Source organism: Orbicella franksi, chromosome 2 (assembly GCF_964199315.1).
Source record: "Orbicella franksi chromosome 2, jaOrbFran1.1, whole genome shotgun sequence".
NCBI classification, from domain to species: domain Eukaryota; kingdom Metazoa; phylum Cnidaria; class Anthozoa; order Scleractinia; family Merulinidae; genus Orbicella; species Orbicella franksi.
In genome coordinates this window covers 32,483,498-32,499,137 of record NC_138146.1, presented here as the reverse complement: position 1 = coordinate 32,499,137, position 15,640 = coordinate 32,483,498, and the positions used below count along the sequence as shown (strand labels likewise).

At 39.9% G+C, this 15,640-nt stretch overlaps 2 protein-coding genes across 2 annotated transcripts in view; one reads left to right on the top strand and one right to left on the bottom strand.

Annotated features, from left to right (window-relative positions):
- Window positions 1-203: 203 nt before the first annotated feature.
- Window positions 204-7,299, top strand: LOC145479366 (glycine betaine transporter 1-like). The gene is made up of 3 exons (XM_081457709.1): window positions 204-656; window positions 3,179-3,233; window positions 3,549-7,299. Exons 1-3 carry the CDS (start codon window positions 233-235, stop codon window positions 5,320-5,322), a joined length of 2,253 nt encoding a protein of 750 aa, XP_081313835.1. The 5' UTR covers window positions 204-232; the 3' UTR covers window positions 5,323-7,299.
- Window positions 7,300-9,233: 1,934 nt separating this feature from the next.
- The window catches only part of LOC145473258 (transmembrane protease serine 9-like), a 28,552-nt gene continuing 22,145 nt past the window's right edge, over window positions 9,234-15,640 (bottom strand). Inside the window, exons 11-13 of the mRNA XM_081455019.1 lie at window positions 12,457-12,489; window positions 12,053-12,254; window positions 9,234-9,927 (exon numbers count right to left, since the gene is read on the bottom strand). Of these exons, the coding sequence (XP_081311145.1) occupies window positions 9,390-9,927; window positions 12,053-12,254; window positions 12,457-12,489 (773 nt within the window). The 3' untranslated portion in view covers window positions 9,234-9,389. The remainder of the gene's footprint in view (window positions 9,928-12,052; window positions 12,255-12,456; window positions 12,490-15,640) is intronic.

The window sequence follows — 15,640 nt, the reverse complement described above, 5'->3', positions numbered from 1 at the left end:
TCTTACTCCTCGAAAGTAAAATTACACACAAACAAGACAACAACGTATTTCGGCCCATTCCTGCTCTGCCAAAGCCGTGGTTGTCACCTGCGCCGAAGCGAGCCACCTGTCATGTCTATATCAGTTTCGAATATATTAATAAATTACCTGCATAAAAGCGCGCTAAAAGAAGCGAGGACCGGTAGTCATATCAAAGACACGTTACTGTCGAAAACGAACCGGCGAACTAAAAATGGATACGAGCAGTGCTGGCAGTGAACAAGAGGATGCGGCTAATAGATGTCGCTGGTTTCGCGTTAACTGGAAATGGTGCAAAATGGGAAGTTCCAATCTTGGAATCAACATTCGTCTAAATCCAGTTGTGTCCTTCGTCTCAGCTTTGATTATCTGGGGCTTTGTCGTGTGGTGTATGACCGAGCCAGAAGCAGCGAATAAAAAAATGGGAGAGTGGAAAACCTGGATCACCCAAACCTTTACCTGGATGTACATTGGCACCCAAGACGCCTGGGCCGTGTTTATTATCGTCCTGTACTTCTCCAAATACGGCAACATGAAACTGGGAAAACCGGATGAAAAACCTGAATTCAAAGACGCGTCGTACTTCACCATGCTGTTTGCCGCTGGCATAGGGATCGGCCTATTCTACTTCGGAGTTGGTATGTTGAACTATACAGTCATTCCTATCCATTCAGACAGAAAATAAGTCCTCTAGTATTTTAGCAGCCAAAATCAAATCGGGCGAAACCGGTGGGTGAATAATTACATACTATAATTTCTTCGCCACTAAACGCGAGAACGGCCGAAAAAAATTCTCACCAATATTTTTGAAAAAAAGTTGTGAATATAAAAAGTATTCAACAAGTTAAATAATGTTTTTGACTTTTTTTGAAGATTTATAGATATTTTTTTATATAAAATTTCGTTTTTTGCTAGACACATGCCCAGTAAAACTACTAGCAAGTAAAAGTACTTTCTCCCGGTGATACTTAACCTCCCACATGCTAAAGTGAAATTACTATGACTGGCGTCACGCATAACTGCCCGCCCCTCAAGCGTCATATTTGCACCATTCATGATATTTATTGTGAATAGACGTCAGTGGAAACCGCGCTTTTTATGCAAATATACAGCTGAATAAAAAGCGTTCAGTGATTTTACTATCAACCACGTGGAAATACTTATTTCATTTTCTGTGGGGATTAAAATATAATGGAATTAGGCAAAATGCTAAAATAAGTTTTAATGTTACCTTCAGAACAGCACCTTGCACTTTCATAAATTGCTTAACTGTCGAATTCTTATCAAAAGACGAATTCGCCAAAGAGAGAATTTCGCCTCTCAAAGTGGACTTTGATCACATCATATTGAATGCATTGTTGAAAAGAAGTACTTCTTGAAATTTCAGTTTTGAATTTCCTCTCCTCCACGACAAAAACGCCGACAGCATAGCATTTTTTCAGTGGTTCACGAGTGGTGTAAAATTTTAAACGAGCGCAGAGTCCTCGTGGGAACCATGTGATATAGTATAAATAATAAATAATTTGGCCGTCGAACTTGTTACCAAACGGATGGCCTCGCTTGATCACAGAGTCAGAAACCAGACCAACTGTCAGGTGCAAGGGAACTTTAGTTTTGTTTCGCCACAGGCTTCCCAAGCTGATCGCGTGACAGTGAGTACACGACGTTGCCAAACAGCGTTAAAACTCATGTAAAAAAGCTTCTATGGAAATGCGCCTAGAATAACCCCTAGAATAACGGAAGGGAAAACCCTTCCTTCCTTAGGGTATTGGTTGCGTTGCTTTGGGACGTTATGCCGTTTTCGGAATACTTCAGCGAGTTATAGTTATATTTATAATTTTTTCTAAACATATCCTTACATTTCATCGTTTGGCTAAATACAATCCCTTCGAGCACTGGGTTGACAAGTAATTTGAGCCGGACGAACGATCTTACATTCCCTTACAACATTCCCATACAAACTCTTGTACATGTATTTTTTTGCTATCACGCTGTAGGGGTGATCAAGCAAGGAGCTTGAAAGACCTGTGCTTTCAGTCGTTGCCACGTGTGTTTCACTTTCGACTGACTTCGCAGTAATATCAAAGTGCAAAGTCCTCAATATTCAAGATTGAGTGCTAATTTTACTTTCAAATGAAAACAAAAAAAAAAAAACAGAATAATTTGGGAGAGGTTAATGGTGGCTTAAAAAATTCCCAGAATTTGTAATCAACTTGATTACGGTCAAACGGTCAATATCACTTTCTAGCTCGTAATTGCCAGATATGTGATCGCGCAAGCAGATAAGAAACATGTCGCCAGGCGACGAGGAGAAAATAAGCCTAACGTTCAGTCGATACAAAAGAGTTTTAAAAAATTGGGATTAAATATTTACTTATTCTGTCACCTTGTATGAAAGCCCACTTTTCTGAACTCTGCATAATACCTCTCACGGTAACTGCATTTTTGCGCGCTTGTGTAAAATAGCATTCATTTATCTAATATTCGAAAAGAACTAGTATTCATCATCTACTGAAAATCACTTTCAATATTTCAAAAATGTTCGAATACCACTTATTCACTTTCTCTCCGGCGACGCTTTTAATATTTTTAATGAAACAGTCTTCAGGATATCAGGCGTTCCATCGCACAACTGAGTGATATTTCATTTACTCTCTTACAATATTTACCAAGAGAATTTAGATTTACACATTAATGGCGCCTATTCTGACACTCAAGCGCAACATTTCAATTCTCCTTTCATATCTTCTAGATACCATTTAGAAGACTTAAAAATTACTCAAAAATCGCGAAATTTAAGCGAGAAAAAGGGCAATTTTCCCGCACACGTTTGCCTCGTTACCAAAACGAGTGTTCGTGCGAAAACGTGTTTTACCCGCGGGTTAATTTTCATGCAAACTAACATTTCCACGTGAAAAGTTTTCCGTGAAACTCGTTTTGAAACAGAGGCTATATACAGCGGTATGGTCCCAGTTAGCGCGGAGCGGGTAGCGATATAAATACAACTCTTTTCAATCATTGATCAGAGTGCGGCTAACGGCTCGATACCAATTTTTTAAAGCATAGTCAATCTCTTAAGGTAGATATTGTTTTGTGAAAATTCCCAATATTTAATGTTTGCTTTATTTTACTAACCAAGTGTGTTTCTTGTATTTTGCAGCTGAACCGGTCTGGCATTACGCGCCTGGTCATTATGGAAACCGTTATTATGACAGGTAAGTTGAGTTTATCCACGTAGAGTACATTGTTTTATGAATGTCATAGTGCCGGCATTATTTTATGTCTTTAAAGAAAGAAAGAGTGGAAGAATAAATGAATGAATGAATGAATGAATGAATGAATGAATGAATGAATGAATGAATGAATGAATGAATGAATGAATGAATGACATTATTTCGTGAGTTACCGGATAATCATCAGTGAATGTTTCATTAGCGTCATTCAAGTGGGATCGACAATAGATGTATGAAAGTGTTAATTAAAAGAAGTTTCCTGGTACTCAACTCTTGCGCATACTCTCCTGTCTACAGGTACAATGACAATCAACGGGCCCAGGACTCCATGAACCTAACTTTGTTTCACTGGGGTATTCACGGATGGATCGTGTATGTTGTGGTGGGTCTTCTGTTGGCCTTTGTAGGTTACAGGCAAGGACTTCCCATGACAATGCGCTCCTGTATGTATCCCCTCATCGGCGACAAGATTTATGGATGGATGGGAGATGCTATCGACATCCTTTCCGTTGTGTGCACCATGTTTGGCGTTTGCACGAGCTTAGGACTGGGCGTAATGCAACTAAACGCTGGTGTTCATCGCTTAAGAAGCTCCATTGAGGTCAGCACCTTAAACCAGATCATCATCATCTGGTGCGTCACGGCCTGCGCTACAGCCTCCGTTATCAGCGGACTGAAGATGGGCATCCGACGGTTGAGCGAAATCTGTTTCATCTTGGGCGTATTTGTCATGATGCTGGTGTTCTTCCTTGATGAACCCTGGTTCACTCTGAACTTGCTTGTCCAGAGCACCGGTTATTACATGCAGACAATAATTCAGCTTGGCTTCCACACGGACGCTTTTGCTCAGCTAGGAAATGCCCCGGACGGAAAGGAGGCCGCGCAATGGATGGATGGTTGGACCATATTTTACTGGGGCTGGTGGATCGCCTGGTCGCCTTTCGTCGGCATGTTCATTGCCAAGATATCTAGAGGCAGAACCATCAGACAGTTCATCAACGCCACACTCACAGCACCGGTCGCTTTTTCAATCTTCTGGTTCAGTGTCTTCGGAGGCGCAGGCCTAAAGATGGAACGAAATGCAGCACTTGCAAACATAACTTGCACTTCACCGATCGGCGGAAAAACTGCAACCGAGTCTCTTAATGGTTTGTTTCGTTTATCCTGTCGTGGCAAGAACGATATGTGGTTCGACGTGATGCAACAATATGGAGACATAGGAACTTTCCTTTCAATCCTTTCCCTGATCGGAATCGTCCTTTACTTTGTCACCAGTTCTGACAGTGGTTCCCTTGTGATAGACTGTCTTTCGGCCAATGGCGACCCCAAACCTCCCGTCCTCCAGCGTATCTTCTGGGCTCTGACTGAAGGTGCAACAGCAACTGCTCTTCTTTATGTTGGAGGTGATAAAGCACTTAATGCCCTGCAAACAGTTTCCATTGCGTCTGGGGTTCCCTACACCATCCTGCTCTGTTTCATGTGCGTGGCGTTGTGGAGGGCGGTAAAGGTAGAAGCTGGAGACCTTGATCCCACTGGTCCACAGTTCACCACTGGCCTTTTGGATGTTCTCAGTACTCCAACTACCGAGAGCGTGATCAAAGTTTTCCTGAACATCTTTGCACCCTGGTACTCCATGTCAGTTGCAGCTGCGGAAATGGAAAGGCCGAAAGGTAGAAAGTGGACGAAGATGCTGATCCTTGCGATACCGTTCTACACTTGGATCGCACTTCTGGCTTTGGAATTCTTTGACATCGCTTCCGGGATATGTTACGTCGGATGGACGGTGCTGTTTGGATTCTTCGCCTATGGTGCGGGGATACGCATCTCGATACGAGAGAGATACGACATCCACGGAAACATGATAGAAGATTTCTTTGCAGTGATGATCCTCTACCCATTTGCTGCCTACCAGATGGAACACCACATGAAAAACTATCGAGGACGAGACAACGAAGACCATCTTGTCCAGAATGGACACTGTGGATCATACGATAAATCGGAGTCGTGTTGTGTTCCTCTTGAGGAGATAGAAAAGTTAGTTGATCCAGACCAGAGACACACAAACGTTTAACGCCTTGAGCAAACATTATTTATGAGACTGAAAGTTAAAAATTAGTGAGAACTGTAATCTTTTTAATTTGATTATTTTTCATAAAGAATATTTGCGTTTCTAAGGATTAATATAAAGAAACGGTAAAGGTACTGCCGGAGAAGCATTGCAAAGCAATTGTTAGTTCAAGGTATAATTTTGTTAGCAGCTTCTCGAATTAGGTGTAAATATTTTAATTCTTTCAAAGTTACTTTTTTAAGGCTAAAAAAACCTGTTAGTGTGATAGGTATGTATAGCAGATGTGTTAAGATGTAAAATGTAAAAAGAGACTCTCAAGGGAGGCTATTTATGACAAAGATGGCTGTTGATCCATTTAAGTAACTAGGTAACTAAATTAATTAACTAAAAATTAAACATTTTATTGTAAAGCAAGAGTGTTGATGATTTCAATTGTCCTGTTACAAAAACATAATAGAAGTACCTGTCATGTTTGGAACTTCAGCATCTTTTTAAGAAGTCTACCGGCTCTATTGTATCACGTGAAAAATAAAGAAGGCCCCTGGGGCTCATATAGCATTAATTAGACTAGTTCGCTCATCTTCTATTAAGATATCTGGCGCCAAATTATATCCAATTTGCAACAAAAAATATATCTATTTGGATATTTGCCCATATACATCAGGGATGAACAGTTTTACGAAAGCGAAGATTTTGGATTGGAGTGTGAACTTTCAGGAACAGGGTATAGTGTCCAAGAATATTATCCTTGCATAAAAAAGTGAAATAGAGATTATTGTGCAGTCTTCAAATATCTTCGAATTCACACAACGCCTCAATGTTTGAAATCTTTGTTTATCTTTGAGATTTTGAAATAGTTTAGTTGGCGTATAACGGTATTCGATGGTATATTTGTATGGAATACACTCCTGGCAACATTACTTGTTCCGTGAAGCTCAAACCTTTTCAGCAAATATCAATTAGCACATTGTTTACGCCCTCTGACGTATACGGGATATAGTTTCTTTCGCATTCTCCGTAGCGCCCCACGCAGACGTTCTTAGGCTTGTCACGCGTGACAAGCCTAAGAACGTCTGCGTGGGAGGGTCTCATTCTCCGCTCCCTTCCTTGAATGCTCCCTCCCTTGATTGATACTACTGAGCACATGATGGAATTTAAAGGGATAGTTTCTCGGTTCGGCGCATGTGCAAGCTATGGTGTAGTCTACCCAATGGACCTTTTCGGCGATACGGTGGCCATATCCATATCCACGCTATCCGCTGGATAGCAAAGATATCAGTAATGTCACCTATATTGTTATTAATATGCCGACCAGAAAGTTATTGGCTGGTGAAACAAAGAATTCTTTCGTTTAACGTTTTGAACATTTAAATAACAAAAACAGTGTTTGTAAACAAATGTCTCAGTTCCCTATAGTAATTTATCCGGTTGATAGCATCCGCCCTTTAAACAACCTGGCCTGGGTTGTTCGAAAGATGGATAACGCTATCCACTGCAGAAATCACTATCCAGCGTGGTTTGTATGTACAGCCTGTATAGCGTGGTTTGTTTTGTTACCACTTATCCGCTGGATAGCGATTTATCCGGTGGATAGCGTTATCCAGCCTTCGAACAACTGGGGCCTGGCCAATAATGAATCTGTTGACATCTTCCGTCAATTTTGGGCATCAGTCATTCTGCTAGCCTTTGTGTAGCCGTATGGCTGTACAAAGCTACAAAGGCTATCATTCTGCTTTCACGAAATTATAGTCTGTGATTACCGAAATACATGGTGGTTGAGAAGAAAACGAAAATGTATATAATGCACGGACTCGGAACCTACTAAAGGAATGCTAATGAGAAGCACACCTATATCGCCACGTTTTCGCCACTGACCGATAAATTTGCAAAGGCAAATTTCCCGCAAGAGTTATCAGCACGCCTCTGATTGTTTTATAAATAATGGAATTAAATCATTAACGTAGTAGTTTGCACACGCGCCGAGCCGTGAAACCCATCCTTTAACACTGCAGGTTACTGTTTTACTGCCTCTAGCTTGGGCAAAATTGTAACACCACATGAGTGCAGCAATAGGCGAAACGCATACAAAAGCCAACAGTTTAAATTCTATTTTCAAAAGATTTGCTAGGTCACTGTTGACAGGCAAAAATATCAAACTGCGATATGTCGGTTTCAAGCAAGATTTGAACGCTACTCAAAAAAAAAAAAAATGTAGAAATGAGGCGGAATTTTGACTGAATCTTACTGCACCTTCCAGGCTCACAGAATTAGTAAGAGGCCTTGTATACAGAAAATTTGCGTTAACTAGACCGAGTATCAATCTCCAAATCAGTGCCTTATGACAGTATGATTTCATGTCGATTTAACGCTTTTTATCACTTCAAAGACACTGAAACTTCAAATAAAATGTGAGGGAAAAAAAAGAACATTACAGAAAATTTCAGCCCAGTAACCACAAGGCAGATCGAGAGCTGTCTTATGGAGATCTAAAAATTTGAAATTAATTCTACTGTGCAAGGATTTGAAGGAAAAGACGAAATCGTATATCGGAAAGCCGGAATCCTTCCTAATTTCAAACATTAATGATTCCCCATTTTCAGATACCAGCCTAAACGTACGTGCTGTACACTCTTTATTCCCGATAGGTTTATTGCTTTCATGTCGAAGAGAAGTTGGTCATGTGACCAGTTGATACAAAAGGGACATTCAATATTTCAATACTATAGGGTAAATTTTAATTATTCTATTTATTATATTATACTTTATTAGTTAATTGTAGGCCCATATCAGCCCCTTTGGCTGTCAACTTTGTAACCTGCATTACTAAATGAAACGATGATGATAATTATGGTAATGATGATGATGTTGATGATGATGATGATGATGACGATGATGGTGATGATGATGATGATGATGATGATGATGATGATGACGATGAGATACTACGCGCGCTCTGACGAGTCAAAAACGTATCGTTTATTGTACCGGCAAACACATGATTTCCGATACGTTGCTAGCAAAAACGTAAGCTTTATATATATATTTTGGAATTTCACCGGCTGAGATATCAGTAACACGAATAACCTTTAATTCAGCATATCCATAGAAATTTGTAATAAAATAGGCCCGGACTTTGAGCGCGATATAATGCTTGATCTTTTTTAATTTCCATGGCCAAAATTGTACGCCGATTCCGTTTACGCTTGAGTTTAGAAGAAAGTTTTAAGCGCTTTCAGTGCTTTCCACGATCTGTGGAGGACGCAGTTCTGACTACAGCTGGACTTAAATTTGCACAGCTACGATACTTAAAAGGGTCAAAAATCTAAACATAAAGACTTTAGTAGCGTTCTCTTTAAAGACTACTTTTCTCTTAAGTGCCAACAATACAGAAACAAATACTCTAATTGATTGCATTACTTTTCTAATGCGTACGTTTGTCGTCAACAAGCGAAGTCCAATATGCAGGATGAATGCACAATCTAAGCCCGTTAGCAAAACAGCACATTCAGGCCTTCAACTGAGTTAATGGTGACTTTACCCTCCTATTTTAGCTTCCGAGATACTTTATGCAAAAAAAGAAGTCATTCTCTGAAGAATTCAATAGGATCATCCATTTTACACCACCCACCCACGCCCCCCATACCCAAACAAAAAAACTCATCTATGCGTTGTGTTTTTTTTTTTTGAATGTGAACGAGGGTCCCCTGAATCCCTCCATCTAAGCATAAATGTGACACAGCCGATGATCCGGCTTGAGTAATCACAAACACCAATTATTTGAGTTTGCAAATCGGACACGCATTAACCTACTCAGGGCCGGAAACTTCCCACAGAAAAGGGCAAGGTTTAATTAAAGGAGGAAACAGTCTAAAACGATTACTCTTTGTGATGTTCATACAAGTATTTCACACACTTTTGCCCTTCTTTCGTCTTTCAAAGCTTAATGTAAATACTTATATTAAAATAAAACACTTGGACATAGAAATAATGCTCTCGTTGTCTTTATTAGTCTACCTGGCAGGTCTATATTTGTTTCTCTTTCACATCTGCGTCACTAATCTACTTTTTCTTTAGTTGCTGTTCATCTTATCCTCGACCCAGCTTTTCATGTCGCGCACCTTAGCATAGACGCCATAATAATTTGGTGCAGCGCAACCGTACCCCCAGCTAGTGGCTCCCTCCAGGTACCACCTGCCACCAAACTCACAGACCATGGGACCTCCACTATCACCCTGACAGGCATCCACCCCTCCGACGTCTAAGCCAGCGCAGATCATGGACTCGTGAATCGTTTTTGACCCGTAGGAGGCCTTGCATTTGGCATCAGAAACAATTGGTACTGACGCTTCCTGAAGGTAATATGGTTGGGATCCCCCTGATGATAATGTTCCCCAGCCTGTAATGTAGCACCTCTTGTCTGGTACCAGGGCATTGCCCGAGTCTGGGAGGCATACGAGCCCCACACCTGAACGGAGTTGGGCTGGAGTCTTCAATTTCAGGAGCGCTATGTCGTGTGCAAACCTCACGGGTGTATGGTAGTCCTCATGCATTATGATCTTTTCAACCTCTATTTCTTGTCCAATGTCGTTTATTTTGTAGGCACCCAACCTACCGAAAAGCAATAAATAAGATAATGAATTTCGAAAAATCGACACTTCTGCACCCGGCAGGGCTCGAGACGGTTTCTTTCGGATGCAATGCAGTGGAGCAACATATTTTTAACGAGTTATAGCCTAGCTAGAGCGAGGTACTGCAGTTAGCCGGGGAAGAAATAACTCACTCAGTCGTCAGTTAGTCGTTCAATAGTTAGTCAGTCGATGAGTAGTAGACCTTTTGGGGGTGGTAATCCCGCTGACCAAAGTATTTCGCGAGAGGGGCGATATTTTCCTGACCACTGTGAACAAAATGGCTGCCAAAGCGATGAACTGATCTTAAGTAATTTGGAGTAGAAGAAGCGCTCCCAAATTAGAGGCTACAAGTCGAATCTCCCGTAAGCCATCACCCAAAATGTCAAGCCTAGGAGGTCCCTTATGGGAGGTGGTCACTTGCGAGAGCTTAGACCACATTGGGTCAAAATTTTGCCTCATTAGCATATGGTAACTGCAGAGACTGACCCCATGTTTTAAATGTTTCTTTTTTATTAATGTGAAAAGTCAAATTCGAGAAAAAATCCGATATTTCCCATTGAGACATTTCCGTCTCTTGTACTACCCAGGAATGCGATAATGCTAAAACACCTTATTATCCAATTTTCTCTCTATTATCTGTCAAGTGGTCGCTTACGGGATGTTAAAAACAAAAGAAAATTTCAAACTTTTAGCTCTAAAAGTGGTCGCGGTCGCTTACGAGAGGTTCCTAATATAGTGATTTGACTTGGGAACGTTTGATATTTTGGAAAGAGGTTGTCGCAACCAGAGGTTCGACTGTATTTGGTGTGCAACAAAGGTGGGTGTATAATTCGATCCATGATAACTTTGACGGCGGCTTTTAACCGAAGCTTTGCCAAAAATCATATGCGCGGGTTTCACATTCGAGAAGTGGTTTTCTTTTCTTTCCACGAATTATTTCAGTCAAATTTCCACACCGTCTTATTTTCTTGTATAATTACATTACCTTTATTGCTTGACATTTTTATTTTTTAACATCTATATAAACATAGAGCATTCTTTAGTAACTGGGATAAAAAGGTTCCACACCAGGAATCGAACCGGGGACCTTCAGATTACCCTGCTGAAATCTTGTCCAATCTACAACTGATGAATTATTCATGAAGAAAAACATCGTGTAAATTCACAGTTAGCTATAAACCTTCTCAGAGCGAGTTGCCGGGCGTCTTTACAGCGGGTAGCTATCAAAGAATGACATTCATGATAGGACGCTAGTAGATTTATATTAATCATGAGTATTTATAGTGGACAGGTTTTTCATGTGACGCCCCCGAGGACATTTGATCGCTTGGCGCGTACTCGTAAAAGTCTTCTGGCAAAGCGCATGGCTTGTAGTTCTAAAACCTTAGCGATTCGCCATTTTGGTAAGTTTGGGGCCTGCTCTCGTCCTGGGGGTGACTCCCATATAAAAAGGGCAGGGTGCTCGTAGTCCCCTCTAGGGTTTAAAATCGAGGTTTTAGTATCTGTTAGGGTGTTCAGCCTCAAATGCTCCACAAAAGGAGCTTTTCCTTTTAGGGTATTGAGCCAAAAAAAATATGACAGGCGATAACATATTGTTTCAGAATTGGTTCTATTTAAGGGTGAAAAACTTTTCAAGCCACGCCAAAAAAATAGGATCTTAGTACCTCTTAAGGGTTCTCTTCAAAATTTCCGACGAGCAATCCCGTTCTTTTTATATGGAAGTCCCCTCCCCGCTCTCGTGCGAGTAATTTGTAATTTGTCTCCTCTTTTTATAGTGCAGTGACGTAATGAAGATGTTTGGAATGAACTCAAATCCTAAGAACAGAACCCTCGATATCAGCTAATTCTTAAGGCGAGCAGCCGTCAAATGATGTGTGGATTTGGTCTCGTCTGATAGAAATTAAGTTGATTATTGAAGAGCTATTAACCATTGCTTACCGCTTAACCGCGCCTCGCACAACTCAGACATGCGCTTATCTAAAAGAATCTGAAGTGATGTCGACGGATAAAATGCTGTGATACTTTCCCTGCGACTTGCTTCTGGCTTAACAGTCTTCGAACTATGAACCCAAACTACTGATCATGAATTAAGTAGAACCACAAACCTGACAACAATCTGGCTTGCACTTGCTCCTGCGACGCAATGAGAAGCAGTCAACACCCATCGCTCATGAATCAGAGATCCACCACAAAACTGTGATCCTCCTCCAGACCCGGCCAGTAGAGCCTGCCATGGCCAGCTGTCTTTTTGGGCCTGGGTACCACCCACGATACGAGAACCAAAGGGTCGGGTACCGCAGCTTACGCCTAGTGACAGAAGAGAAAGTGAGATCGCCTTAACGAATACGTTTTTTAAATATATAGCCTGCGCTAACAAACCGATTTAGTATAATTTTAACATCTTGATCTTTATTATTCTATCATTGATTGGTACTATTTTGAGCTTTGGCCATTGCTTTCGAAATTTGAATCTTGGAAGTTTCGCTAAAAGAAGGTTTTTTCGATTTACCCGGAGTCTGAGGAAGAACAGGTGGCGGAATTGCTGAAAAAAGAAATAATAATCACATTAAACAACAAGTGCATAAAATAAATAGGAATGTGTTGACTACAATTTGCAAATGGAACTTTTGCATCAGGAGTGCTGCTGCAGTAATTTAATAGACTCAAAACGACTGACATGATCCAACCGTATATATTTGTTAAGAATCTTCCAAGTAAGATTGTTTTCTAAGTGAACTACAAAGCCAAATTATAAGATGAGCTTCTGCGTCTATTTCCGAGGACCGATTATAATTTGTTAATAAGCAACAAGTGATTTAAATTAAGAATGGTAAAAATATTCTAAACAAATTTTAGGGACATTTTGGTTGAAACTAGTCAAAGCCAAGCCTTGAGCTCAGAAGTTTCGTTACTCTGTACCACCACTGCTTCCTCACAAATGTTTCCTTTTTTAGGCACATTGCCGGTAATTGCCCAAAGAGATCAACCTTTCCAAAAGTACATTTAATCTCTTGACTACTAAGTCAACCTATGGAAGAGATTTCTTATACCAAATTGTGAATCTAAAATGAAGGGAGATAGCAACTGAATACAGAGACTCAAACTCAGCAATGTACAAACCATTTGCAGCGGTGTACGTCAAAGCAGATAGCAGCAAAATTACCACGATATTCATCTTGATTCAGTTCTGGATTCAGCCTCAACTGAAAATACCTTGAAGGAGGAAGATTGTTGGTTTATATAGTTTACTCATGATCACTCACTCAACTTGTAATAACCATGTATTTTCAGCGTGTTTATATATACTTAAAAGCCATTATGTAAGTTTGTTTAATTCTGTGAACAGAACGAAGAGTTGTCAGCACGTTCGCAGAAAACTGTTTAGACATAAAAGAGGTGAACCATTACAACTGTTTGAAGATTGTTATCCCTCTCCACCCTCAAGTTTTCTAAAGGCCCATATACTTAGGTTGAAACACTTGAACTGGGTTAACAGTACGCTTTCACTAAGGAAACGTTTTAACACGAATTCAAAACTCATTTTTTCATCTCAGTTACGTTTTATTTTCTAGATATATCTTCCATTATTATTTGTACAGCTTTACGAATTTTAAATGACTCATAAAGGAAGTGCCAAAAAAAAAATAATAAAAGCAAAAGCACTTTACAATTTTTTTAGAGTAAGACATAAAACATCTTTAAAAACATTTTCGGTATTTAAACGCATAAAATGTAAAATAATTTATGTAGGCAGCTATTTAAATGAAGATCCATTTAACAATTATTCTATGTCCCTTTATAATTTGTCTTGTTTACACCTTGCACTAGCTTTTAGGGAAACTTTATTCAACATACGGACAGGCACGAAGTTTCACTTATTGATACATCTCAACTTGTCTTAAGTAAATAAAGAAGAAGAGTTCATGCGATGTTTCCTAAAACACTACTCCTGCACGCTTCTTACGCAACATTCATTCGTAGAATATCTAGACTACAGCTCATTGGTTTGGTTATCTGATCCTGATCGTCTTTGAAGCAGTTTACTATATTTTTCTTTATTAAGGTGGGAATAGGTGATAGCAAATTGGAACAAGTTTAGGGTATGATGGGGATGAAGTGGACGGGGAGTTGATAGAGCATCAATTCAAAAATATTCAGTACAGCACCAAGGCATTTAAAAATGTATGTCCAGTTATGCAAGTTATTCAGTCAATCCAGATGGAGAGACGATGCTCCAAGGCTCTTATGTCGTGGGTGCTACTGGCTTTTCATGCGCGTTCTCCGTTTTTTTTGTCAAGTCTTTATAGTGACCCAAGAGATTTTTCTCGAGGCTTCACCGCCCGGGATTCTATGTTGGGCAACGTGTTGTTCTCCGGTCGACCCGAATCCTGAGAAAAAAATCTTTGGTATCCACACGATAAAGAGGCTCATCCATGTTTTTCCTATCAATGACAATTGTTAAATTTTAATCACCTAGCGAGTAGTATCTTTTCTGTCCTGCATGCGCACATGAAATACACGACACGAATTGATCAAGCTCCTAACTTGCATTATCAGAAACTTTAGGTCCAATACAAAGGTATGAACCGTATACACTTTAAGTACACAGCTCTTAAGTTTGTTTATCTGGAGACTGTAGATAAGTACCAGCCTGATAGGCCATTAGACATGAAAACAGTACCGCCTTCGATAGACCTTGATAAATAATGCGCTTATTGACTATTTGCGCAGCAACTTCGCGGAAAAATAGCTTTTTAAGCAATCGGGAGTCTGACGATTGAGAAATAATCCGCTACAGAGAATTACATCATTTTCTTTCTTGATCAACAAGATTGCCGTTGGCTACAAAGTTTTGAGCTCAATTACAGTTGTAGCTAAAGCACATAAACTCGGCTAAAAAGGTTAACTTTCTTGAAATGTTACAACTATAGCTACTATGTAGACAGCTACCCACTGCAGACATTTTCATTCAAAATTCATTTCTTTGATGACATTTTCTTCCATTTGTTAAAATTTTTAAGTGATCGAAATGTTCCTAGCTATATGTCAACAAAAGATGAAATGTTTAAATAGGTAAAAGGGAAATTGTTTTGGTAAACGAGGGCTTAAAAGGTGGGAACAGAAAAGACTAATCTGAAATCGTTTCTGTAAGCAGATATTTAAATGGTAGTACATTTAGCATTGTACTATGTACATTGTGTACGATATATTTTGTCTATGTTTAGCTATGTTTACATGAAAGTACAATGGCTATGGTGCGCTGTCACTTCCCAAAAATGTTATGGAGTGATCTTGACCTAAAAATGTAATTAGTGAGTGTTCAGGTCTCCACATGCCCTGCAAAAGCCTGGAGAAGGTTCAGCGTTGAAACAATCGAGTTCGGGTTAAAAGTTGTGATGCAGGAAACTGGGTGCCATTTTTATGACACAAGATTGGTGAAGGGACTTAATGATTCCATGCCAACCGATTTTGACAGGCATGCTTTTATGAAAGTTTGAATTTTGCTGTTTTTAATGAAAGAACTTCGCCCATTCTTTAAATCGTTCTAGATATATCGTATGGGCTCATAACCTCCGAAAAACTGACAATCGCAAACAAATTCTACGAAATAAGACTTTAATAGTCACTGTAGTGTATTAGGACAGCGGTTGTATCGACAAGTGCATGTACATCCGGGAATTGTGGAGTAGGTG